The sequence below is a fragment of the Oncorhynchus mykiss genome, chromosome 11, assembly GCF_013265735.2.
Source record: "Oncorhynchus mykiss isolate Arlee chromosome 11, USDA_OmykA_1.1, whole genome shotgun sequence".
Taxonomy (NCBI): Eukaryota; Metazoa; Chordata; class Actinopteri; order Salmoniformes; family Salmonidae; genus Oncorhynchus; species Oncorhynchus mykiss.
Window position 1 is genome coordinate 47,690,699 of NC_048575.1, and position 26,316 is coordinate 47,717,014.

At 42.4% G+C, this 26,316-nt stretch overlaps 1 protein-coding gene across 1 annotated transcript in view; it reads left to right on the forward strand.

Annotated features, from left to right (window-relative positions):
* Positions 1–26,316, forward strand: part of LOC110535035 (transient receptor potential cation channel subfamily M member 7) — an 80,079-nt gene that overhangs the window by 50,806 nt on the left and 2,957 nt on the right. The window contains exons 20-33 of the mRNA XM_036936311.1: positions 10,585–10,836; positions 13,332–13,506; positions 13,664–13,778; positions 13,937–14,133; positions 14,345–14,477; positions 14,575–15,611; positions 16,546–16,646; positions 16,907–17,000; positions 17,357–17,403; positions 19,118–19,194; positions 19,620–19,752; positions 19,814–19,871; positions 25,498–25,563; positions 25,814–26,103. Coding sequence (XP_036792206.1) covers positions 10,585–10,836; positions 13,332–13,506; positions 13,664–13,778; positions 13,937–14,133; positions 14,345–14,477; positions 14,575–15,611; positions 16,546–16,646; positions 16,907–17,000; positions 17,357–17,403; positions 19,118–19,194; positions 19,620–19,752; positions 19,814–19,871; positions 25,498–25,563; positions 25,814–26,103 — 2,775 coding nt within the window. The remainder of the gene's footprint in view (positions 1–10,584; positions 10,837–13,331; positions 13,507–13,663; positions 13,779–13,936; positions 14,134–14,344; positions 14,478–14,574; positions 15,612–16,545; positions 16,647–16,906; positions 17,001–17,356; positions 17,404–19,117; positions 19,195–19,619; positions 19,753–19,813; positions 19,872–25,497; positions 25,564–25,813; positions 26,104–26,316) is intronic.

Below are 26,316 nucleotides of genomic sequence, written 5' to 3' on the forward strand. Positions count from 1 at the left end.
ATAGAACTGCCAAAGGGGGCAGAGTTGCAATCTACTGCAGAGATAGCCTGCAGAGTTCTGTCTTACTATCCAGGTCTGTACCCAAACAATTCGAGCTTCTACTTTTAAAAATCCACCTTTCCAGAAACAAGTCTCTCACCGTTGCCGCTTGCTATACACCACGCTCTGCCGCCAGCTGTGCCCTGGACACCATATGTGAATTGATTGCCCCCCATCTATCTTCAGAGCTCGTGCTGCTAGGGGACCTAAACTGGGACATGCTTAACACCCCGGCCATCCTACAATCTAAGCTTGATGCCCTCAATCTCACACAAATGATCAATGAACCTACTAGGTACAACCCCAAATCCGTAAGCACGGACACCCTCGTAGATATCATCCTAACCAACTTGCCCTCCAAATACACTTCTGTTGTTTTCAACCAAGATCTCAGCCATCACTGCCTGCCTCCGTAATTGGTCTGCACTCAAACGACCACCCCTCATCAATGTAAAACGCTCCCTAAAACACTACAGTGAGCAGGCCTTTCTAATCGACCTGGCCGGGGTATCTTGGAATGATATTGACCTCATCCCGTCAGTAGAGGATGCCTGGTTATTCTTTAAAAGTGCTTTCCCCACCATATTAAATAAGCATGCTCCATTCAAAAAATGTAGAACCAGGAACAGATATGGCCCTTGGTTCACTCCAGACCTAACTGTCCTTAACCAGCACAAAAAACATCCTGTGGTGTACTGCATTAGCAATGAATAGCCCCCGTGATATGCAACTTTTCAGGGAAGTTAGGAACCAATATATACAGGCAGTTAGGAAAGTTAAGGCTAGCGTTTTCTAACAGAAATTTGCATCCTCTAGCACAAACTCAAAAAAGTTCTGGAACCCTAGGAAACACTTACCACCAATAAATCCACTATAATTGAGAATTTCAATAAGCATTTTTCCACCATGCTTTCCACCTGGCTACTCCGGTCAACTGCCCGGCAACCCCACAGCAACTCGCCCAAGCCTCCCCTATTTCTCCTTCACCAAAATCCAGATAGCTGATGTTCTAAAAGAGCTGCAAAATCTGGACCCCTACAAATCAGACGGGCTAGACAATCTGGACCCTCTCTTTCTAAAATGATCTGCTGAAATTGTTGCAACCCCTATTACTAGCCTGTTCAACCTCTCTTTCGTATCGTCTGAGATTCCCAACGATTGGAAAGCTACCGCGATCATCCCCCTCTTCAAAGGGGAGACACTCTAGACCCAAACTGCTACAGACCTATATCTATCCTACCCTGCCTTTCTAAGGTTTGCGAAAGCCAAGTTAACAAACAGATGTGTGTGTCAAATCAGAGGGCCTGTTGTCCGGACCTCTGGCAGTCTCTATGGGGTTGCCACAGGGTTTAATTCTCGAGCCGACTCTCTTCTCTGTATACATCAATGATGTCGCTCTTGCTGCTGGTGATTCTCTGATCCACCTCTACGCAGACGACACCATTCTGTATACTTCTGGCCCTTCTTTGGACACTGTGTTAACTAACCTCTAGACGAGCTTCAATGCCATACAACTCTCATTCCATTGCCTCCAACTGCTCTTAAATGCAAGTAAAACTAAATGCATGCTCTTCAACCGATCGCTGCCCGCACCTGCCCGCCCGTTCAGCATCACTACTCTGGACGGTTCTATCTTAGAATACGTGGACAACTACAAATACCTAGGTGCCTGGTTAGACTGTAAACTCTCCTTCCAGACTCACATTAACCATCTATTTCGCAACAAAGCACCCTTCACTCATGCTGCTAAATATACCCTCGTAAAACTGACCATCCTACCGATCCTCGACTTCTGTGATGTCATTTACAAAATAGCCTCCAACACTCTACTCAACAAATTGGATTCAGTCTATCACAGTGCCATCTGTTTTGTCACCAAAGCCCCATATACTACCCACCATTGCGACCTGTACACTCTCGTTGGCTGGCCCTCGCTTCATACTCATCGCCAAACCCACTTGCTCCAGGTCATCTACAAGTCTCTGCTAGTTAAAGCCCCGCCTTATCTCAGCTCACTGGTCACCATAGCAGCACCCACCCGTAGCACTCGCTCCAGCAGGTATATCTCACTAGTCACCCCCAAAGCCAATTCCTCCTTTGGCTGCCTTTCCTTCCAGTTCTCTGCTGCCAATGACTGGAACGGACTGCAAAAATCACTGAAGCTGGAGACTCATATCTTCCTCACTAGCTTTAAGCACCAACTGTCAGAGCAGCTCACAGATCACTCCACCTGTACATAGCCCATCTGTAAATAGCCCATCCAACTACCTCATCCCCATACTGTATTTATTTACTTTGCTCCTTTGCACCCCAGTATATCTACTTGCACATTCATCTTCTGCACATCAATCACTACAGTGTTTAATTGGTATATTGTAATTACTTCACCACCTTGGCCTATTTATTGCCTTACCTCTTTTGCACACACTGTATATAGACCTTTTCTACTGTATTATTGACTGTATGTTTGTTTATTCCATGTGTAACTCTGTGTTGTTGTATGTGTCGAACTGCTTTGCTTTATTCTTGGCCAGGTTGTAGTTGTAAAGGAGAACTTGTTCTAAACTAGCCTACCTGGTTAAATAAATGTGAAGTAAAAAATTGTTTTTTGCCATAGCAGGCAGTGGGGGATTTGAGGGCCAATGCTGTAGTCCACCATCAGCTCCTTGGACTTACTAAAGTTGAGGGAGAGATCGTTGTCCCGGGCTCCACCCTGTAAGGTCACTTACCTCCTCCTCCCTGTAGGCCATCTCATTGTCGCCGGTGATCAGGCCTACCACCGTTGTGTCGTCAGGAAACTTGATGATGGTGTTGGATTCGTGCATGGCCACTCAGTCCTGGGTGAACATGAAGTACAGGAGGGGACAACGCACACACCCCTGTGGGGCCCCCGTGTTGAGGGTCAGCATGGCAGATGTGATGTTGCCTACCCTCACTACCTGAGGTCGGCCCTTCGGGATGTCCAGGATCCAGTTGCAGAGGGAGGTGTTCAGTCCCAGAGTCCTAAGCTTGTTGACGAGCTTGGAGTGGACAATAAGTGTGTGGACAAACACTGAACTGTAGTCAATGAACAGCATTCTCACATATGTATTCTTAGTATCTAGGTGGATGAGGGCAGTGTGGAGTGCAATTGAGATTGCGTCGTCTATGGATCTGTTGGAGCGGTATGCAAATTGGAGTGGGTCTAGGGTTTCTGGGAAGAGGAAGTTGCTGTGTGCCATAACCAGCCTCTCAAAGCACTTCATGATTACAGACGTTGACTGTTACAGGGCGGTAGTCATTGTGACATGAAGCCTTAGAGTTCTTGGGAACAGGAATAATGGTGGTCATCTTAAAACATGTGGGGATTATAGACTGGGACAAGGAGAGGTTGAAAATTACTGTTAAGATCCCTGCCAGTCTTTCTGTACATGCTCTGAGAGCACGCCCTGGTAGCTGCTGTGTAGCTGAGGTGTAGCCTAACCTACTATGTTTATGTTATTTATTTATTTTCTGAACCACTCCAAAACTAAGTTCCCTTGCGGGGAAAATAAAGTTCTTATTTTTAGTCTTCAACTTTACCATCAAGCACATGAGAATCACAATGATAACCAATCACACTGCCTGTCATTAGTTATACAGTATGCTTTATGACGTCACCATCGTGAGGCAAGAGGTTGCCAAGGGAGCCAACAAATCAAATTTTCCCCACACGTGGGCAAGCCCCCTAGCAATTAGAGTTCTAGCTAATGAGCTTCAGCCCCTTGCCATTTGAGTGACAGCTAGCAAGTGGCAAGAGAGAGAGAGAGAGCAATGACGTTGTGTACATATGTGATGTAGTATGCAATTTTCTGGGACCACTTTTGGCTCTTGAGCACTACTTTCGCAACGGCTGGCTAAAAAGTATACACAACTACTGGAGAATCGCTTTAGACCCCACAATAATAGACTGTTCCTCCTCTGCATTAGACTTTACATAGTGATTCTTTCTACCAGCTCTCACAGTTTCACATCACAATGAGACGTTCATCCACGTTTCTCAAATGTCACATTTGAAGTTGTTCCAAACATCAAAGTGTTTAACCGTTCAGACAATTTTTTAAAAAGTGCTGCATCAGAAGAGTCTGTACCTTTTCAAAAAGTAGATTACAACAAATGTTGCTGATTGATGTGCTTTTTTTTCTGGTAGCTAGATGTGTTTTCTTTCTACTAACTGTATTGGTAAGTCATGGTATTTAACAAACTTCAAAGTACACAAAAAAAAAAAAAAATATGGGTTCAACAAGCGTTCTTCTAAGATCCCCAAAGTTCGTTGAAGAACCCTAGGGTTCTTGGCACTGGAAATTGCCCCCAAAAGGTTCTTCCAAGAACCCCATAGGCGGTGGGGTTCATCAAGGAACCTCCTTAGTTGGTGGGGGTTCTTGCAGGAACCTAATTGCCCAACTGAAACATTTGGATTTGAATTTTAAAACAGACAGCAGGTGCAGACACTTAACTGAAAAAAAGTAAAGATCTCTTCAATTTAAGGTAAGGTTTGTCCCTTATATGATCTAAATTGATATTGTTTTATGACAATACCATTTATCTTTTCATATTTGTGCAAATCTTTCGAAAACAGAAAAAGGACACAACTCAATGGATATCAATCAACAAAGAGGTAAGAATATGTAGGCTATAAGAATATGTTGAAGGCTAGCTGTATTGGGTGCAGATGCCTGAACTGGTCACTTTTGTGTCTGTAGGTATACAGACAAGGAGGCAAACAAAGGTATGTCAATTGGTATTGGTTTGTTATTATGCAGATCACATTTACCCTCCTCCTCCCTTCCCTCTTCAATGAATATCCCATAAGCCATACTGTTATGGACAAGGTATGTGTATTAAAACCATTATCAAAACAGTTTTTTTCATTCACATAACCACAAAAACCAAGGTATGAATACTGTCGTGTGCATGTTTTGTTAATCATCTGTATAATAAAACAATTTTGGATTCAGACTTCACCCTCCCTACACCTCTGATGAATATAACAGGAAACCTGTTAAGTCACCATTCACTACAAAATCATTCTGGCTATAGATACAGAGAACATCAATACATTATCATCAACACGCCAGAGGAAACACCAATTTGACTTGGGGCTCTGCTGGGAGTTTACCTCATATTTGGATCTTTTTTCATTCTGCTTTGCCACTGAAATCATTAACACTGACAACTAAAATATTGTTTATTTTTATGCATATTATTAATAATATGATAATAATAAGGGGGTAGTTAAAGAAATTAACCTCAAAAGGTTCTTTGAGGATCCAGTGAAAGGGGTTATTTTTTTTCAGGTTGTAGGGAGGGTATGTCAACAATTTTTATTATACAGATATTTAACAAAACAGCATTCACACCTTGGTCTTCGTGGTGAATGTGAATGAAAAAAAAAGTGTTTTGATAATGGTTTTAATACACATACCTTGTCCATAATGTAGAGGCCTCTGGGATATTAATTGAAGAGGTAAGGGAGGAGGAGGGTAAATGTGATCTGCATAACATACCAATAGACATACCTTTGTACGCCTCCTCGTCTATATACCTGCAGACACAGACACCAAAGTGAGCAGTTCAGTCATCTGCACTCAATACAGCTAGCCGTCAACATATTCTTATTACCTCTGTTGATTGATATCCATTGAATTGTGTCCATTTTCTGTTTTAGAAAGACGGGCAGAAATATGAAAAGATAGATGGTATCATCATGAAACAATATCAATTTAGATCATATGGGGACAAAACTTAACTGAAATGTAACGACCTCCTCAATTTAGGGTAAGTGCCGAGACCTGCTGTTCTTTCAAATTCAAATGTTTCAGTTGGGCAGTTAGGTTCCTGCAAGATTCCCCACCAACTACCTCCAATGGGGTTCTTGGAAGGGGTCCTTGGAAGGGGGCCATGTTCAGTGCCAAGAACCCAAAGGTTCTCCAAAGAACTTTGGGGATCTTAGAAGAACCCCTAATTTTTTGAGTGTAGTTATACCAATTTGTAGCAGACAGATGGAAGTTGTTCCTATCACATTTTGAATGTAGTAACAATCTCTGAGAAATTGACAAACAATTTGTATTTAACTAGGCAAGTCAGTTAAGAACAAATTCTTATTTACAATGACGGCCTAGGAACTGTAGGTTAACTACCTTGTTCAGGGGCGGAACAACAGATTTTTACCTTGTCAGCTCGGGGATTCGATCTAGCAACCTTTCGATTAGTGATTGTCACAATATACTGCTCTAACCACTAGGCTACCTGCCGCCTCACAATTCAACAAATCAGTTGTGTAAAGCACTTAAGTAAAAATACTTTAAAGTACTACTCACTGTAAGTAGTTTTTTTTGGGTATCTGTACATTACTATTTACATTATTTTTTTTACATTTACTTCACTACATTCCTAAAGAAAACAATGTACTTTTTACTCCATATATTTTCCCCGACTCCCAAAAGTAAACATTACATGTTGAATGCTTAGCAGGACAGGGAAATGGTCCAATTTCACACACTTATGAAGAGAACACGTGGTCATCCCTACTACCATCTGGCAGACTCACTAAACGCAAATGCAACGCTTGTAAATTATGTGTTGGAGTGTACCCCTGGCTATCTGTAAAAAATGTAATCAAGAAAATGGAGCCGTCTTCTTTGCTTAATATAAGGAATTTGAAATTATTTATACTTTTACTTTTGATACTTAAGTATATTTACAATTGCACTTTAACTTCGTAGTCATTGTTTGATTTCAAATCCAAACTTTGAGCATTGAGCCAAAAGAAGAATAATTACTGAGGGCACTGTAAATCATATCGTAGGCCTAATAGTACTGTAGAGCTCTTTATACTTGCACACAATATAGCTGGGTCGCCTCGTCCTGCCCCTAGGGGTTCACCGCCCTACATCGCCCCAACCCAACACACCCCACTCAGCTTTAGGATCTTAGTGAAACATTCATTATTGGTTTCAGGTGTGTTAGACCAAGGTCAGAGTGACAACCGACAGTACAACAGACCCCCAGTGCCAGGACTGAGCAGCCCAGCAGCTAGGGATTGCCTAAATAGGTATCTCCCTTGACGTGGGCCCGTTTTCAGTACAGACTCCTTTGTCGTACAGTATTCCATATAAGGCATCCAGACCTTATGAAAGTTGCACAGTGTGCCATTAATCTGGTAATAAATTAAATCAGAAATGGACATTTCTGCCATCCATTGTAACATTTTGGGAGGATAACCATCCTTCAAATTAATAGCAATGCATTTCTTAGCCGCTATAAATGCTATAGTTTATTCTTATAACCATCTCCATGACTGGGAATTCTAACATATCTCTATCCATTCATTATCATCAATAGCGTCTCCCAGGTCTTCCTCACATTTTTGTTTTACTTGTTGTGTGTCATCAGGAAAAGCCTCTATCAACCCTTGATACAGTTTGGAAATCAACTTGAGGTTTGTGAGACTCTTAAAATAGCATGCAGCTTCTTGCTTGTCCAGTGTTCGCTGCACAGAGATAGTAAAGTATTGCATCTACAAAAGTTCCCCTCAGCTCCACCACAGACTGGTCTTCTCTGGCTGCCTGACCCTGATGAGACCCCGGTCACCATCTGATCCTGCTCAGATGAGGCATAACAAAGAATTACCTTGGTGTACGTTTATACATTATATTATCCAAGAATAGAATCAATGGTTCAATAATTGAAATTACCATTATCCCCAGATCCCAGACTGTAGTCTACCCATCAACTCAAGATGGAATGTTATATCCATCCACTGATTGTCACAATATACTGCAAAATTCAGACTGGTCTTCCCTGGCTGTCTGACCCCGCAGGGACACCTGTCACCATCTCATCCAGCTAAGACATGATGAGCATAGTGTTGCGTACTGACTGTGCACCAAGACAGTGACGCCTGTAGAGCTGTCAGTACCGTGTCTATGTGAAAAGTAGGAAATTAGCTGTGAGGAAGCTGACAGATCAATAACGTTACATTTCTATACTGACTGATTGGGGCAAACATTATAGATTGGAAATGCCTTTTGGCTAGCTCCAATGGTACACCCACTGACGAAAACGAGACAAGTTCATTTACTTCTGTTGAAACACACACAACTGTTCCACACACACAACTAACTACCTGACAGATAGCCAGTTCAGCTCTAGCCTCCAGCAGCTACTAGCTAGCTTAGCTCATTCACTTCAGACTGAACTTCAGTCAAGAGGGGATGAAACATTAGCGAACATTACATGTCAGTTACACTACTAGCTCAGCTCTGGGAACATTTTTCTTCTTCTTCTGTTAAGTCAAACAGTAGTTACCTTGCCAGCTACATCAGTTAAATAAAGAGTACCTCTGCACGCTCTGTGGTGACCGGCGCAGTCCTAAATCCATCTGGCTGAAACCACCATACAGCCTACCCAACCGCTCTGAGGTGCCTGCGTCTGAAAGGGGTATAAAATTATATATTTTTATGGATTTCAACTTTGCTGTATTATCATTTAACCCCTGGTTAAACTTACCTCCATGTAGCCTACTTGAGAAACACTATCTGGCAACAAATTAAGCTGTATTATCATGTTACTGCAAATCAGAGGCTATGGTTCAACAACAGTGGTGGCAAACACTGATTGAATTATTCTGTTCACCATTATTACATAAAAAACATACTTTGTGACATGATTTTGATGCAGACAGTTTCCATAGGCAACAATACATCAGACACCAAACCACCTAGACCTACTTCAGTTGCCCTCTGTAATTGACTAATTTCTGTAATTCAGGGCTCATCTGTAAAAGAGACCTTGGTCTCAGTATGACTCCCTGATAAAATAAAGGTTTTTAAAAAAGTATCAGACTACTGTAGGCTACTCATACTACTACAACCTCTACCGCTACAGTATTGCAGTAAAGAAAGTGTTAAAACTCCCTCTGCACTAGAGGGCTATGGGACTGTAGCGCAAATATTTGTTTACAGTGTCCGTAAACACATATTTGTGATGGAAAGAAGGAGGGCAAGTGAGTCGATGTGCAATCCAAAAAATGTGATCATCATTGAAAGGGAAAAGGCGCAACACGCACACAGTCTACCATGGTGAGCAAGCATTGCTCGTTTTCATTTTCAATTAACATTGAATCCCCAGTTATTTGTCTGCCTGCAAATCGTCCTCCTAAAAGTGTTTGACCCCAACACACTCATCCAACATATTACTACTTTACTCAAATTATCTACATTTACCTTAAGGCTTTTCTACTTGTATATATTTTTAAACAAATTCTAGATCTAACGTCTAATTTACCACAACATCGTTTTGTTGAAATATCCCTAAAAGTTGTGATGAGACAGAGGGAATTTTTTGTTGAGCAAGAGCAGTGGCAGCCAGTGAAAGTGTTTGGAAAATAATTGGGTGACATCTTGTGGCCTTTATGTCAGTTACACTCATATTTGTCTCCGTTAAAAATAATCGCACTTCTAAAAGGTAGGCTATGAAACGTAGCTCAAGAGAAATTGAAAGTCTCTCTAACTTTGCTCTGTTCAAACTATGACGGTATAGCCTCATAATGGTCCATGTGAGAAGCTCTGCTAATTTAACCTATTTCTTAGGTTATTTCTGCACATTTTGATATTGCCTATAGTGACCATGGCTGACAAGTGATCTGCGTTACATGACTCAAATCACATTGCGAGACTTGTGTTCGGGACCAGTTCTTGCGGTAACGGGTGGGAGTCGGACAGAGACAGACAGTTGGTGCGGTATGAAAAGCTGCGGGTGCGGACGGGAGCGGGATGAATTCATCAATCCCGTGCAGACCTCTACTCTGCACCCACTCAGTGTACTTCTACTACTAGCCTGTGAATGTTCATTTACTGCAGAAGCGTTTCTGTTTAAACTGTTTTACCACAGCTGTTCCCCAATTTCAGACGACCACACTGGTAGCTACAGTATCCCAATCCTACTACTCCACTGTCTCAATTTACCAGTACAACTCAAATATGTAGCTGCAAGACAAACAAAGCTGGCAAAAAAAAATGCAGACAAAAGTTATCAGATTTTACCATCACATACAACTAGCTTCAACATGAATGGACTACATGTAATGTGGATTAGGAAAAGTGGCTAACACTGGCATCCATTAAATTGGCTTTTATTTTCGGTGTGAGCGGTCTTCTGATTCTGGTCATAGAATACATGCATACACAATGTCTTGTATTACGTCACCATTGTAATTCAAGGAATTGCTGTGGGAGACAAAAGAGGTCTGATTTCAATTCCATGGCTGGATCAAGCTACAGTTCTACATGTTCTATTGTTGAGTCAAATTTCATTCTAATTTAGAAGTTTAGGGCTAATCAGATAATCAACAGCAGCCCCTAAACAAATGGCTGTACTTTACTACTATGCAGCCCATTGGCCTTAAGGAGGGAATAGGGGTCATTTGGGACACAGCCTAAATGTGTATACTGGCTTTTTATGATAAAAAAAAAAGGTCAAATAAATCAGTAAATGTGACAGATGTGTGGGTTGTCTGCCTGTTAGGTGTTCATGTCGGAGCCGAGGAAGCCCAGTCAGAAGCTGAAGGTGTGGTTCGGAGAGTACTGGAACGTGTCTGACTTCCTGGCCATCCTCCTCTTCCTGGTGGGGCTGGCACTGCGCTGGCACAGCGGGTCCTACCGGACAGCAGGTCGGATCACCTACTGCCTGGACATCATCTTCTGGTATGTCCGGATGCTGGACCTGCTAGCGGTCAACCAGCACGCTGGACACTACCTCACCATGATCACCAAGATGGTGAGTACAGCCTTTCCTTCCTTGGGCTAACATCTAGGGTACGTACAAAACTATATTCCCTATATAGTGCACTACTTTTGTAAGCCATTTCAGGCGCACCCTACTGGGTTAGTGTAATAGAGATCCTGAGTGACGCAGCGGTCTAAGGCACTGCATCACAGTGCTAGAGGCGCCACTACAGACCAGTGTTCAATCCCGGGCTGTATCACAATTGGCCCAGCGTCGTCCGGGTTAGGAGAGGTTTTGGCCAGGGTAGGCAGTCATTGTAAATAAGAATTTGTTCTTAACTGACTCGCCTAGTTAAATAAAATACATAGCTCCACCTAATCACAGCCCAGTGTGTTACGGTGAGTGAATGAGGACCCAAAAGCGAACTAACTTAAACAGAGCTTCTTTAATAACCAAACGTAGGTAGGCTCAGATAGACCGGCAGATTCCGACAGGACAGGACAAGGTTACAGCAAACAGGACGATAGTCTGGTTCAGGCATGAAACACAACAAACAAGAATCCGACAAGGACAGGAACAAAAACAGAGAGAGATATAGGGACCTAATCAGAGGGAAAAAGGGAACAGGTGGGAAACGGGGTGAATTGGTAGTTAGGAGGAGACAAGGCACAGCTGGGGGAAAGAGGGGGAGAAAAGGTAACCTAACAACGACCAGCAGAGGGAGACAGGGTGAAGGGAAAGGACAGAAACACACAACATGACAATACATGACACAGTGTTTTTAGAATCTTGGTCTATAGCCCTCAAACACAACTCTGGAACTCAATGTCACGATCGTCAAACAAAAACATTGAAACAAACAACGCAAATAATGGTCAGAGTGTGACACTCAAAGCCAGTTCCACTGCATTTTTTCATTGTTCCCTTCAAATCAGGGAGTGATTTAGACCTGGAATACCAGGTGTGTGCAATGAATTATCAGGTAGAACAGAAAACCAGCGTGCTCCAGACCTCGTAGGGTAAGAGTTGAATACCCCTGGTTTATAAGGACCCAAAGGGATGCACATTGTAGTTATAGTCTAGCAATAAAATATCTGATAAAGCGAATCAAGGGCTTGTTGATGAGAATCAGGGATTTTATTTTGTTGCTTGGACAACTAAAATGTGCACCCTTGTGTGACCCCCTAGCACCAGGATCAAAAAAACTTGTGCCACATAGGGATGTGACGCTCATGGAATTTTGGATAACATTTATTTGTCAGCCAAATGACCGTGGTCACCATTATAGAATTAGTAGAACCGGCGTCCCCATTCAAATAAATTATGGCATAATGGGTGTACTGGTGGCCATTGCGAGTGTACCCATAGGATCAAAGCAGGAAGTAAAAGCAGGAAGTGTACCCATTAATATGTCCTATGATTTGTGATTTGTGATGTGATTACCATGGAAATTACCAGCCAGCCATTGCGAGGGAGTTTATTAGCCAAATTTCCAGGCTTAGATGTTCCAAGCCTGTTCTATTCATTATATTTCTAGGTGTGCTGCTGCTGCAGGGAGCGGGGCGTTGCCTAGGCTTGTTTCAGCAAGGAGCAACAAAGTTTCATTATGTTGTAAAGAGTCCATGTTACCGCAGAAATGGGCTCAACCGCACAAATGCCTGGCCATCTCTTCTTCAGTCAGCTGTTCGGTTCACAAAAAAGAAAACAGTTATGACGGTTATTTTATTTTCATGGTGGTCTTCATACATAACCGTTGGTTACACAGTTATACAGTAATTGTGCCAGCCCTAATGCCACAGCATAGGGAAGTATTCAGACCCCTTTACTTGGTGGAGGCCCCTGTGTTCTTGGGGACCTTCAACGCTGCAGACATTTTTTGGTAACCTTTCCCAGATCTGTGCCTCGACACAATCCTGTCTCGGAACTGTACGGACAATTACTTCGACCTCATGGCTTGGTTTTTGCTCTGACACGCGCTGTCAAATGTGGGACCTTATATAGACAGGTGTGGGCATTTCCAAATCATGTCCAATCAATTGAATTTACCACAGGTGTAAAAACAAGGATGATCAATGGAAACCGGATGCACCTGATCTCAAGTTCGAGTCTCATAGCGAAGGTCTGAATACCTATGTAAATAAGGTATTTCAGTTTTACATTTTTTATACATTTGCAAACATTTCTAAAAACCTGTTTTCACTTTATCATTATGGGGTATTGTGTGTAGATTGATGAGGATGTATTTTTATTTGATCAATTTTAGAATAAGTCTGTAACGGAACAAAATGTGGAAAAAAGTCAAGGGGTCTGAATACTTTCCGAATGCACTGTAGTTCTAAAAAGGGCTTATAATTGAACATTTTATCATGATAAAAAAAACAAAAAACAATTTGTGATACAAATGTAAAAAGTATGTCAAACATCCTTCCTCTCAATTAAGTTTCCATGTGAGAATTGCCAGATACCAAAAATATTCACCACTCCCGCTTGCGTGGAATCGGCCATTTTAAAATATTTTCCTCTATGTTCTCGACCCATCTGCTCAGACCAGTAACATGTTTTACATTGTGGTCATGATGGCCATCGTGCTGCTGAGTTTCGGGGTGTCCAGGAAGGCCATCTTGTCTCCAGATGAAGCTCCGTCATGGAGCCTGCTCAGAGATGTGGTCAACCAGCCGTACTGGATGATGTTTGGAGAAGGGTACCCCGATGAAATAGACGGTGAGTAACTACAAACCAGTGACCAGGTACAGTTGTGCTTCCGTTTGGTTGGAGTTGCTTGCAACACCAGAGTTGTGAGGGTGACTCCTGCATGGGCCACAGTCAATGGGAATATGGTGCCATTTGAGACCCCTTGTCCCTTTTGTGTTTATGGCAGCCTGTGCAGAAGGCAAGCCGTGTGCCCCCGGGGCTTTCCTCCACCCTTTCCTCCAGGCCGTCTACCTCTTCTTCCAGTACCTCATCATGGTCAACGTCCTCCTTGCCCTTCTCAAGTAGGGACTCTAAACCCTCCATTAAAAAATAGAAATTGTCTTTTGAATCTGTCTTTCTCTGCCTGATTGTGTCTTCATGTTTATGCTTTATGTACAAATAGGGTTTTGCAGCATCTCTCAGTGCTTTACGGTTTGTTATGGATCTTTTTTTTTGACAGCAATGTCTACTTTAAAATGAAGTCCACGTCCAAAAAGCTGTGGATGTACAACCGTTACCGTTACATTATGACCTATCAGGAGAAGCCGTGGCTGCCCCCGCCCCTCATCAGCCTGAGTCACGTGACCCTGTGTGTGACCGCCATTTACCGGAAACACAGGGGCTTGTCTGAGAAGGAGAGGGACTCCTGTCGGCTTAGTGAGTGTGTGTGTGTGTGTGTGTGTGTGTGGGGGGGGGCGTGTTTTTGGATGAGTACAACTGATTTAGCCTTAGTCTACTATACTGATGTTCTATGACAGTATTGATTCAAAGCATTTCCACATGGTAGGAAAATGCTACAGTACTTCTAAGTGAGTGTATGTGTGTTTGAAATATGGACTTGTTTGTAATCTTTCTCTCCTTCTGTCAGAGCTTTACCTCGGCCGAGAGGAGCTGAAGAGGCTTCATGAGTTTGAGGATAGGTGTGTGATAGCTTATTTCCACGAGAAAAAACAAGATGTTCTCTGCAGCCAGATCCACAGGATCCAAGCCACTGCAGAAAGGTGAGACTGAGATTTCGATAGCCATAGAGTTTTCAATAGCCATAGAGATACCCTTTTTGTGACTCCCCTGAATGTCTCTGTGTCCTTGACCTGACAGGGCTGAGGAGATGGGTGTAGTTATTGGTGAGGTATCTGAAAGGGTCCATTTCATCCAGGACAGCCTGCAGGTGCTGGACAGCCAGCTGGGCCAGCTGCAGGTCCTGTCCGCCCTGGCCGTGGACACCCTCACCCTACTGTCGGCCTCTGACAGCCTGCAGCAGAAGGAAGCCCACCTGGGATACTGCCGGCCGATTGCCCACTCCCATCACTACTCACCCAACAGCTGTACCCTCCCCCACATTGACATCACGCCCTGCCACACACCCAAGGCCTACCACAGCACCCCACCCTCCCTGCTGTGGGGCCTCACCTCCCTCAGCCACCGTCCGCCACTGGAGTGGCACCCGGGAACATGGGGGGACGGTGGTCGTGAGGGGTGGGGGGCTGGCGAGACAAAAGAGGAAGAGAAGGTACAGAGTATCATGGTGCATCACAGTGGTGAGGTATGGCCGGTTGATTATGGCTTTGGCCCCCATGACTCTCTCCCTCACCTGGGCGGTGCAGGGCACAGAGACAAGACACCCTGTGAGTCGTGCGGGCCTTCCCACTGTGGCTCTCCCCTGCACCCCTGGACCTGGGCTGTAGAGGGTTCTCTGGAACCTCCTCACTGCAAACCCTGGGCCTACTATGACCCTGAGATGTCCATGGAGGAGGACAAAGAGGGGGAGGTTGGGCAGCCCTTTAATGTGGATGTGTCGAGGGCCTCTAGCCATGACTTTCTGTTGTTGGACCCCCAGGACGAGAGAGGCTGTGGGGCCATGGGTTTGGTGAACCCTTCCTTCTGTAAGGATGACGACCCTGGGGCAGCTAGCCCCAGACTGGGCCAGTGGGGCAGGAAGTGTCCTCGTCGGTGGACATGTCTGTCCAGGGACCAGCCGCATAGACACAGGCGCTCTCCTTCCTCTAGCATGGAGAACATGGCTCTATCTAATCCCTCCCTGAGGCCATTACAAGCCTCTTTCCCCGCCCTCGACTGCCTATCAGGGGAGCGGAGCTTCACAGCTGACATACCCCTTGGCTGCAGTAAAAGCAGAGGTACTGTACCACCCTCTTTGTATTATGTACCACATTTCAAATCAAATCAAATGTTATTTGTCACATGCTTCGTAAACAACAGGTGTAGACTAACAATGAAGTGCTTATTAATGGGCCCTTCCCAACAATGCAGAAGGAAAAAAATGAAAAATAGTAGAAAAACAATAACACAAGGAATAAATACATAATGAGGAACGATAACTTGGCTTTATACACGGGGTACCAGTACTGAGTCAATGTGCAGGGGTGCGAGGTAATTGAGGTAGATATGTACATATAGGTAGGGATAAAGTGACTACGCAATGGGATAGATAATATACAGTAACAGCAGCGTGCAGTATTTGATGAGGCAAAATAGTTTGTGCAAAAAGGGTCAATGTAGCTATTGGTTAACTATTTAACTAACTATTTAGCTGTAGGCCATCATTATAAATAAGAATGTGTTATTAACTGACTTGCCTAGTTAAATAAAGGTTAAATAAAACAATTCTAAAATTAAAAGCAGTTTTATAGCTTAGGGATAGGAGCTGTTCAGTGGTACAGCTTACGTGTGGTAGCAGAGAGAATAGTCTATGACTTGGGTGGCTGGAGTCTTTGACAATTTTTAGGGCCTTAGGGCCTTCCTCTGACACCGCCTGGTATAGAGGTCCTGGATGGTAGGGAGCTCGGCCTCAGTGATGTACTGGGCCGTCCGCACTACCCTCTGTGGCGCCCTGCGGTCGGATGCCAAGCGGTTGCCATACGAAGCTGTGATATAGCCAGTCAAGATGTTCTTAATGGTGCAGATGTGAATGCTACGGGACGATAGTTATTTAGACAGGTTAACTTGGCCACATACCCATATACGAGTACAATACCCATAAAGTAAAGATTCCACTAATCCACTTCCCAATGCATCTCTAGTGATTCTACCTGTCCTGGTTGTGTTTTGCAGAGTGGTCCAAGTCGTCTGACCTGGCGATGACCTCAGGGAGCAGAGAGAGGTGTCAGGCCAGGAAGACAGTCAAGATTTTGGAGGGGAGTTCTTCAGATGCTGTAAGACAGACAGGCAGACAGACAGACAGACAGACAGACCAGACCAGACCAGACCAGACCAGACCAGACAGGTGTCTGAACACTGAATCTGTTCAATCATAGACTCAAACAGCATCAGCCATTTACTGCTAGGTCCTGCACAGTGCCAGTCTAACGGAGCCATAGCTATTTATATCAGTACATGTAAAGCTGTGTATATCCCATGTATATTGATTGATTTGAGATGACCCTTCATTGACCTCTTTGCTCCGGTGAAACAGGTGGACTCTTACCTTTCTGACGTGTGCAGGAAGAGGAGGCGCAGGGGAGGAGAGCCTGTGTGCTGGTCTGCATCTGCTAGCCTCAACAAGTTCAGTATGTGTCAATGTGCAGTTCCCATAGAGCCAGAAACAGGGCACACCTTTCTTTGCCATAGATCACTTCTGTGACAGCATTGTAAAGCTGCACTCCATCTCTATGACAGTGCTCTACCCAAAATGTCTGAATGTACCCGAACCTAAAGCTATGGATATATCCTACACTCTTAGAATAAAGGGTTACAAAACGATTCTTCGGCTGTCCCCATAGGAGAACCCTTTTTGGTTGCAGGTAGAAGGCTTTTCTGTTTCCATGTAGGACCCTCCATGTAGAACCCTCTGACTTCATATCAGCTTTTGACGATTCACCATTATCTTTTCACCAAACACCCTCTGATGTCAATATTGTTACAGATTTGGAACCCCTGGATACTTTGCAGAAAGAGCATTTTTCACGTCAGGTAAGATTTTATGTTGTGTATAAGCAGTTATATTTTCTGTATTATAAACATGTTAAAGGTCCAATGCAGTTTTTTTTTTTTTATCTCAATATCAATTCATTTCTGGGTAACAATTAAGTACCTTAACTGTGATTGTTTTCAGTTAAAATGGTAAAAAAATATATATATATTAAAAAATAGCTTCTTAGCAAAGGGCAATTTCTCAAGGAAGAATTTTTCTAGGACCGAAAATTTGCTGTTATTCGCAGAGTAGTTTGGAATTCTTTGGTATTTGTCTATGAACTAATTTACTGTGTAGTGATGTCGTCTTGGAAGGCCAAAACGCCATCCCACCTAAACAGGCTTTTCAAACAGCTCTTACACTAAAAGGTCATTATCATAATTTTCACAAATTCATAGTATTATTCCAACCTCGTAGTGTGAAAATATATACAAAAAACAGTGAAATCATGTTTTTGACTGCCATGGGCCCTTAAGTAATAAAACCGTGGAGATGTATACTGTATAGCGATATCTCTATATGGGTTGAAGACTGTTTAAAGATGTTCAGCTAAAACTATGGCTGCGTTCCAAGCTGACTACATTGCAGTTGCCTGCCAGATCTCACAGCGTCTGGATAGTTGTTTAATTATCAGCTAACCATATCAGATGACATACGGTGCCTTGTGAACGTCTACTCACCCTTGCAATTTATATGTTTTTGCCTTAAATTTCTATTTTCCCCACCACTGATCTACAGTTTACTCCACATTTAAGTGAAAGAAAAACTATATAATCAGAAATGAATACAAATTTTTTAACAAAGGCGTCGTGATTGCAAAGGTCTTCACACCCCAGGAGCAAATATTTTCATAAAGAATCACAATTTCTTGATTGGTGTCCATCTGTTGGCAAAAGTAGTGGCTCTCTTAATTTGAGAGCAACTTCCTCTGCCTATCATGTATCAAGGTAAGACCCAAGTGCAGATGGAGTTGAAGTAACAATGTTCATTGTTACAACAGGGGCAGGCAAATGACAGGTCATGGCAGGTAGGGGTCGATAATCCAGAGTAAGAGCAAAGATGCAGGACGGCAGGCAGGCTCAGGGACGGGCAGAGTGGTCAGGAGGGCGGGTACAGGGTCAAGACAGGCAAGGGTCAAAAACCAGGAGGACGGGAAAAAGAGAGGCTGGGAAAAGACAGGCACAAGGACAGGTGAAACTAATCAGGGCGTGACACTGCCTCTATAACGTCAGAGGATAGTGTATAGAGAATTTTGCCATACATCAATCATTTCCAACCAAACTGACTGAGCAATTTTGACCAAAAACAATGAATATATGTTGGCCTAAAAGTTTTACATAATTGGTGGAATATTATTCAAAATGATTCACAGCCGCAATTGCAGCAAGTGTTAACTCTGGGGTGTGAAGACCTTTGCAATCAAGATATCAGTTAGTTATTATTGTTAGTCATTTTTGAAATGTTTTATACATTTTCTTTCACTTTGAAAATGTGGAGTAAGTTGTGTAGATCGGAAAGAAAAAAATCTAATTTAATCCCTTTTTAAATAAAAATTTAAGGCAGCAGTATGTGCAAACTGTGCAAGGGGATGTGTAGACTTTCACTAGGCACTGTAGCAATCTGATGCCCGACTGTGCCGTCGATGACATAGCAATCAACTATTGGTTGATGCAATGCAACAACTGTTATGTATGTTCTGCTCTTCTCCTGTAGGATTCTAGTCAGTCCGTGTGGACCAGCTGGGTCCGCTCTGTCAGCCGCAGGTCCCTCTCTGTCAGCCGCAGGTCCTCGTAAGTCTGCATGGGGCGGGATGAGCTTATGAGATCACATGTACTGTACATGTACCCTTTTTTACACTATCCCGGTTCGGCTTAGTAGTGTAAAAAGTCAAAATGGAGTCCGACCCGGGTTCAAAAATGTTATTGAACTTTCAAATACTTTTGAGCGTTTGATTGAGCCTACCTGGAGTGACAGATGAGCGTGGTTTACAGTTTTTGTACTATCCCATTGGTTCCATTGCGCCAGACAAGATCAATCAACCACAGCTAGTGATTTGCTAGCAGTTAACTAGCAGTTAGTAATTGAAGGAAAACACATTTGATCTCAGGTCTGCATGGAGTAGTGCTGGAATTGTGGAGAAAGTCGTCATTGTGGAAGTACTGAAGTTGTGTATAGTAGGATAGTTTTATCTGTTCTGTATGTTCTTCTGTTTTAGAGTGCAGGGTGGGATCACACCTGAAGGTAGGCAACCTGACTCATGTCTAGATAAATTGCTTGTATATAAAAATGTATATATTCGTTTTCACTCTCATTCTTTTTCTCATCTTTCCCCTCTTCTAGAATATTCACCTTCCAAATGAAAGTCGTAATTGTTAACTGTAATTGTTCATTTTGTTCTGTTCTTTGTTTACTCTGTGTTTGTCTGTTACATTTCAATCGATGGAAGACCTGGACCCACACTACTCAGGTACCCCCCAACAATCACATAAATCATATTTAAAAAATATAGCTGCAAGCAGCAATGAACGGTCTTCACAGGTTGACAGATAGGACACAAGATCAGTTGGATAACAAAGTAAGCACTTTATCATGTGGGAACTATCTTATTTTATGTGCAAACAGTGAAAGCATCACCATGTTTGTCTCTCAATACCACACGGATGACACTAGCAGGACCAGATTACCGAACGGGCCGAAGGGCATGTGCCCTGTGGTCCCCGACCTCCAGGGGGCCCTACCAAATGTATTAATTTTTTGGGGGTTGTGGGCCCCCTGGAGGTCGTCGATGATAGCAAAATAGCATATGATAGCAAAATGTGTTGAATTGCAGGAAATTAGTTTTACAACTGCAAAATTCCCTCCCAGCCTCATGGCAAAAGGTGTAGAATAGCAGGAAATTAGCTTTAAAAATGCAAAATGTTAAAGGGTAATTTCACTGCTGCTCTATTCCACTATATATGTCCATTAATATGTTATTAACATATCATGTGTCATAAAAATAGATAATTTCTTCACTACACGAGAATATCAGCGTTTCTGCATCTCATTTCCTTGTTGTAAGCCAACCACAATATCTAGAATTCATAGCGATTTCAGGACATGTATCGCCCCGCTATTTCTCCAGTTCATGTGGAGAAATAGCAAAATGTCTGTGTTTGTAACCAGCACTTTCGGCCAGAGGATTTCTAAACTGCTGAGTTTTCCAGGTCGTCAAACGTTGAAAAGTGAAGCTATTCCATCTATTTTCCCTTGATGTGGAGAAATAGCTAAATGTCTGTGTTTGTAACCAGCACTTTCGGCCAGAGGATTTCTAAACTGATGGGTTTTCCAGGTCGTCAAACGTTGAAAAGTGAAGCTATTTCATCTATTTTCCCTTTCAAAAAAGAAGGCATCCGATCAGCCAGCATCAGCGCAGCAGAAAATAAGTCATGCTGAGGTAAGGTAGCTAACATTACCTAGCTAACTAGCTAGCGAACTACATTTGTTTATCTAAACCAAAATCTAGCTAGCTAGCTAGATTTAATAATATACTAGCTAGACATTCCAAAGCATATCAATATAATTAGCCAGCTGCTATCTGGCGACGTAGCTTTGCAAGCTAACGTTAGCTTCATTAGATTATGTTAGTTACAGCCTACCGGACCGTATCAGGTCTAGCTATCAACATCAAGCTCAACACTATGGCTCCATGATGAGGAGATACAGTGCATTCAGAAAGTAGTCAGACCCCTTGACTTTTCCCACATTTTGTTACGGTATAGCCTTATTCTAAAATTGATTAGATTAATTGTTTTCCTAATCAATCTACACGCAATACCCCATAATGACAAAGCAAAAACATTTTTTTTTTAAACATTGCAAATGTATTAAAACAAAAAAAACATAAATACCTTATTTACATAAGTATTCAGAGCCTTTGTTATGAGACTTGAAATTGAGCTCAGGTGCATCCTGTTTCCATTGATCATCCTGGAGATATTTCTACAACTTGATTGCAGTCCACCTGTAGTAAATGCAGGGTTGGTCCTACAAAGCCAGAGACCCCTGATGGGAGAGCATAATATACAAAGGAAATCTCAAAGCTACTAACGAGAATCTTGACGACCTCATACCTAGCCGGTGGGGATTCCGGTGGGGTACCCCCACCCAGGTAGTGGTAGTGCTGACAACACTGGCTGCAGTAACCTATGGGGAGGGGGTCACAGTTGGACAATCAGAGAGAGGTTATATTATTGTGACCCTGGTGGCACAAAATAATCAAAGGTATGACTGCACAGAGGTGCTTGGGAAAATGGTCACAACGGGGGACCAATGTGTGTGTTTCAGGGGAAGGGGGTGTATCTGATCTCCATCACCTAGGACTTGACATTGGTTAATCTAATCTCCCCATTTTTGCATATTTTCTCAATCTTGCATGCTTTCTCAAACAGCTGTAACTGTATATGCATTCGTAAATCAAGTCCTTTCTTGAGTTGAGCTCTGGGATGTAACAACTGTTGAGCATTTGAGCTTATGGTTGATTGTGGGGGAAAGGGTTTGAGAGTGTGTGTGTTTGTGTGTGTGTGTGTGTGTGTGTGTGTGTGTGTGTGTGTGTGTGTGTGTGTGTGTGTGTGTGTATCCCACATCTGTTGCAAGGGGGTAAGAATGTTAGGGACAATATCTGGCCAAAATCTAAACTGCACCTGGGCTGGAATAATACATTATGGCCTTTGGCTTGCATTTCAAAGATGATGGTACAAAACAAATACAAAAAAACTGTTTTTTTTCCTTTGTATTATCTTTTACCAGATCTAATGTGTTATATTCTCCTACATTCCTTTAACATGTCCACAAACTTCAGTGTTTCCTTTCAAATGGTACCAAGAACATGCATATCCTTGCTTCAGGGCCTGAGCTACAGGCAGTTAGATTTGGGTATGTCATTTTAGGCGAAAATTGAAGAAAGGGGCCCATCTTTAAGAGGTTTTAAGTCTGGAAAAACTCCAGGGCTGGATGGCATACCAGTTGAGGTATACCAAACTTTTTTTGACATACCCAGAAGATCGTTGTTACCATGTGTAAACCACTCTTATGTTAATGGTGGATTATTGGACACTCAACAAGAAGGTCTGAATTCATTATTACTGAAACAGGATACAAGTGGTAAATATAAAGATCCGGTCCATTTAAAAAAATTGGAGTCCCCTTACAATGTTGTGATGCAAAAATTATAGCAAAATGTATAGTACATATAATTAAAAAGGTATTGTCGGATATTATTCATTCTAATCAGAGAGGTTTTTTATATTGACGATACATTGGAGATAATATAAGACAAGTACTGGAAACTGTAGAACACTATGAAAAATCTGGGAAACCAGACCTGCTATTCATAGCTGACTTTGAAAAGGCTTTTGATAAAGTATGACTGGAGTTTATATGTAAATGCCTGGAACATTTTAAACTTTGGAGAGTCTCTTATAAAATGGGTTAAAGTCATGTATAGTATCCCTAGGTGTAAAGTAGCAAATAATGGCTACTTCTCAGAATGTTTTAAACTGTCAAGAGGAGCGAAACAAGGTTGTCCACTATTGGCATATCTATGCTGGTTGAGAGAATGCCAAAAGTGTGCAAAGCTGTCATCAAGGCAAAGGGTGGCTATTTGAAGAATCTCAAATATAAAATATATTTTGATTTGTTTAACACTTTTTTGGTTACTACATGATTCCATATGTGTTTTTTCATAGTTTTGATGTCTTCACTATTATTCTACAATGTAGAAAATAGTAAAAATAAAGAAAAGCCCTTGAATGAGTAGGTGTTCTAAAACTTGTCGATATAGGTTCAGAACCTTTGTGAAAGAAATAGATGGTTGAGGTTATAGGATGGACAGGAGTAAAAACAAACAAAATATAACTATTGTAAAATAGACTTTGCCTTTAAAATGTATATAGTATGTATAAGCTGGAAGTATAAGTATAAGCGTTGTTGTTCACTAGTTTACTCTAATTAGGGGAGGGGTGGTAGGGTTAGAAAATAATAAAGGAAAATATGATGTTTTAATGTCTGTACTGTATGTGTATGTACAGTGCCTTGCGAAAGTATTCGGCCCCCTTGAACTTTGCGACCTTTTGCCACATTTCAGGCTTCAAACATAAAGATATAAAACTGTATTTTTTTGTGAAGAATCAACAACAAGTGGGACACAATCATGAAGTGGAACGACATTTATTGGATATTTCAAACTTTTTTAACAAATCAAAAACTGAAAAATTGGGCGTGCAAAATTATTCAGCCCCTTTACTTTCAGTGCAGCAAACTCTCTCCAGAAGTTCAGTGAGGATCTCTGAATGATCCAATGTTGACCTAAATGACTAATGATGATAAATACAATCCACCTGTGTGTAATCAAGTCTCCGTATAAATGCACCTGCACTGTGATAGTCTCAGAGGTCCGTTAAAAGCGCAGAGAGCATCATGAAGAACAAGGAACACACCAGGCAGGTCCGAGATACTGTTGTGAAGAAGTTTAAAGCCGGATTTGGATACAAAAAGATTTCCCAATCTTTAAACATCCCAAGGAGCACTGTGCAAGCGATAATATTGAAATGGAAGGAGTATCAGACCACTGCAAATCTACCAAGACCTGGCCGTCCCTCTAAACTTTCAGCTCATACAAGGAGAAGACTGATCAGAGATGCAGCCAAGAGGCCCATGATCACTCTGGATGAACTGCAGAGATCTACAGCTGAGGTGGGAGACTCTGTCCATAGGACAACAATCAGTTGTATATTGCACAAATCTGGCCTTTATGGAAGAGTGGCAAGAAGAAAGCCACTTCTTAAAGATATCCATAAAAAGTGTTGTTTAAAGTTTGCCACAAGCCACCTGGGAGACACACCAAACATGTGGAAGAAGGTGCTCTGGTCAGATGAAAGCAAAATTGAACTTTTTGGCAACACAGCAAAACGTTATGTTTGGCGTAAAAGCAACACAGCTGAACACAGGTTTGGGCCTGCTTTTCTTCAGCAGGGACAGGGAAGATGGTTAAAATTGATGGGAAGATGAATGGAGCCAAATACAGGACCATTCTGGAAGAAAAACTGATGGAGTCTGCAAAAGACCTGAGACTGGGACGGAGATTTGTCTTCCAACAAGACAATGATCCAAAACATAAAGCAAAATCTACAATGGAATGGTTGAAAAATAAACATATCCAGGTGTTAGAATGGCCAAGTCAAAGTCCAGACCTGAATCCAATCGAGAATCTGTGGAAAGAACTGAAAACTGCTGTTCACAAATGCTCTCCATCCAACCTCACTGAGCTCGAGCTGTTTTGCAAGGAGGAATGGGAAAAAATGTCAGTCTCTCGATGTGCAAAACTGATAGAGACATACCCCAAGCGACTTACAGCTGTAATCGCAGCAAAAGGTGGCGCTACAAAGTATTAACTTAAGGGGGCTGAATAATTTTGCACGCCCAATTTTTCAGTTTTTGATTTGTTAAAAAAGTTTGAAATATCCAATAAATGTCGTTCCACTTCATGATTGTGTCCCACTTGTTGTTGATTCTTCACAAAAAAATACAGTTTTATATCTTTATGTTTGAAGCCTGAAATGTGGCAAAAGGTCGCAAAGTTCAAGGGGGCCGAATATATCAATACCAAACTGTAATGGCTCATCGTGGTAATAGCTTTAATGAACCTACAATGTTTCAAGTAGATAGGCCATTGTGGAGCAGATTTATGAAGGATTTAAATGGACACATTTAAATTTCCTAATTGTATCTATAATTCAGCCATCTCTTAACCAACCCCTTAGCTTTTCTCAAACTAAGTTAAGAGATGTACCATGTGCTTACCTACTGCATTTGGTGTTATTTAGAAAATCATTTTAAAAAAGTTACCAATCTGTGCTTGAGTTATTTGACCATGTCACGAAAAAATAACACACAGAAACAATAGGTTTCACAGCTTTTTTGTGAACCACAAAAACATTTCTAATACTATATTACCTCATTCCATGTGTGTTTTTATCTGGCTATGTTGTGTTATATTGTGTTCCATTGTGCTGTGTTATGATTAGTTATATTGTGTTGTGTTGTTGCCATGTCAGCCATGGAAAAGAACAACCTGATGAGGCTTGCTCACACCATACCTTTCACACCTGGCTCCATAATGAGTAAGTCATCAGCCAGTTACGTTAAAGGGATAGTTCACTGTTTTTGAATTTTAGATCTTTTTTTACTCCTAGGTTGTGGTTGTTTCCTCTAAAATGTTCTTAAATTTGTTAGCTGGTTTATGTAGCAATTTCTAGAATAATCTGGCTAGCATTGTATGAGAATATAGCAATGCGACTGGAATTGGCTGTTTCTGTTAGGGATTGATTCAGAAGCATGCCATCTCCCCCATTGTTGCATGGTCCCTGGCAGCGGGAGAGGAGGTGAGTGTCTACTCCCTGGAGGAGGTAGAAGCTGCAGGTGCGGAGTCCTCCGTAATCTCCTGGTCGCCCCGGGGGCTGTCTGCAGTGCTGCAGCCGCTGTCCAGCGAGGGCTGTCTAGATGGGGCCCTGCGCAGGGCCATGCGCGTGTTGTGTACCTGGGCCGAGGGGGACATCCTGAGTGTGGGCTGTGTGTACGTGGTCAAAGCCTTCCAGCCCAAGGTGATCCGAACCTGGCAGAGGGTCTTCCACAGCGACACCCCCCTCCAACTCTGTCTGCGGGTATACAATTAATATATAACTTCTTCATATACATTGTATACTGTAACATCATATATTGTTGCTAGGGCCAGGAGTGTTTTCTGACTATGAGACCTGTTAAACTCTGGGCCCTGGTTATTGTTAGCCTATAGTATCCTATAGTTATAGGCTATAATTGGCGCTCAGATTCTTTACTTGTTCAGGTCACACAGTCAGGGAAAACTCCTGGTCCTA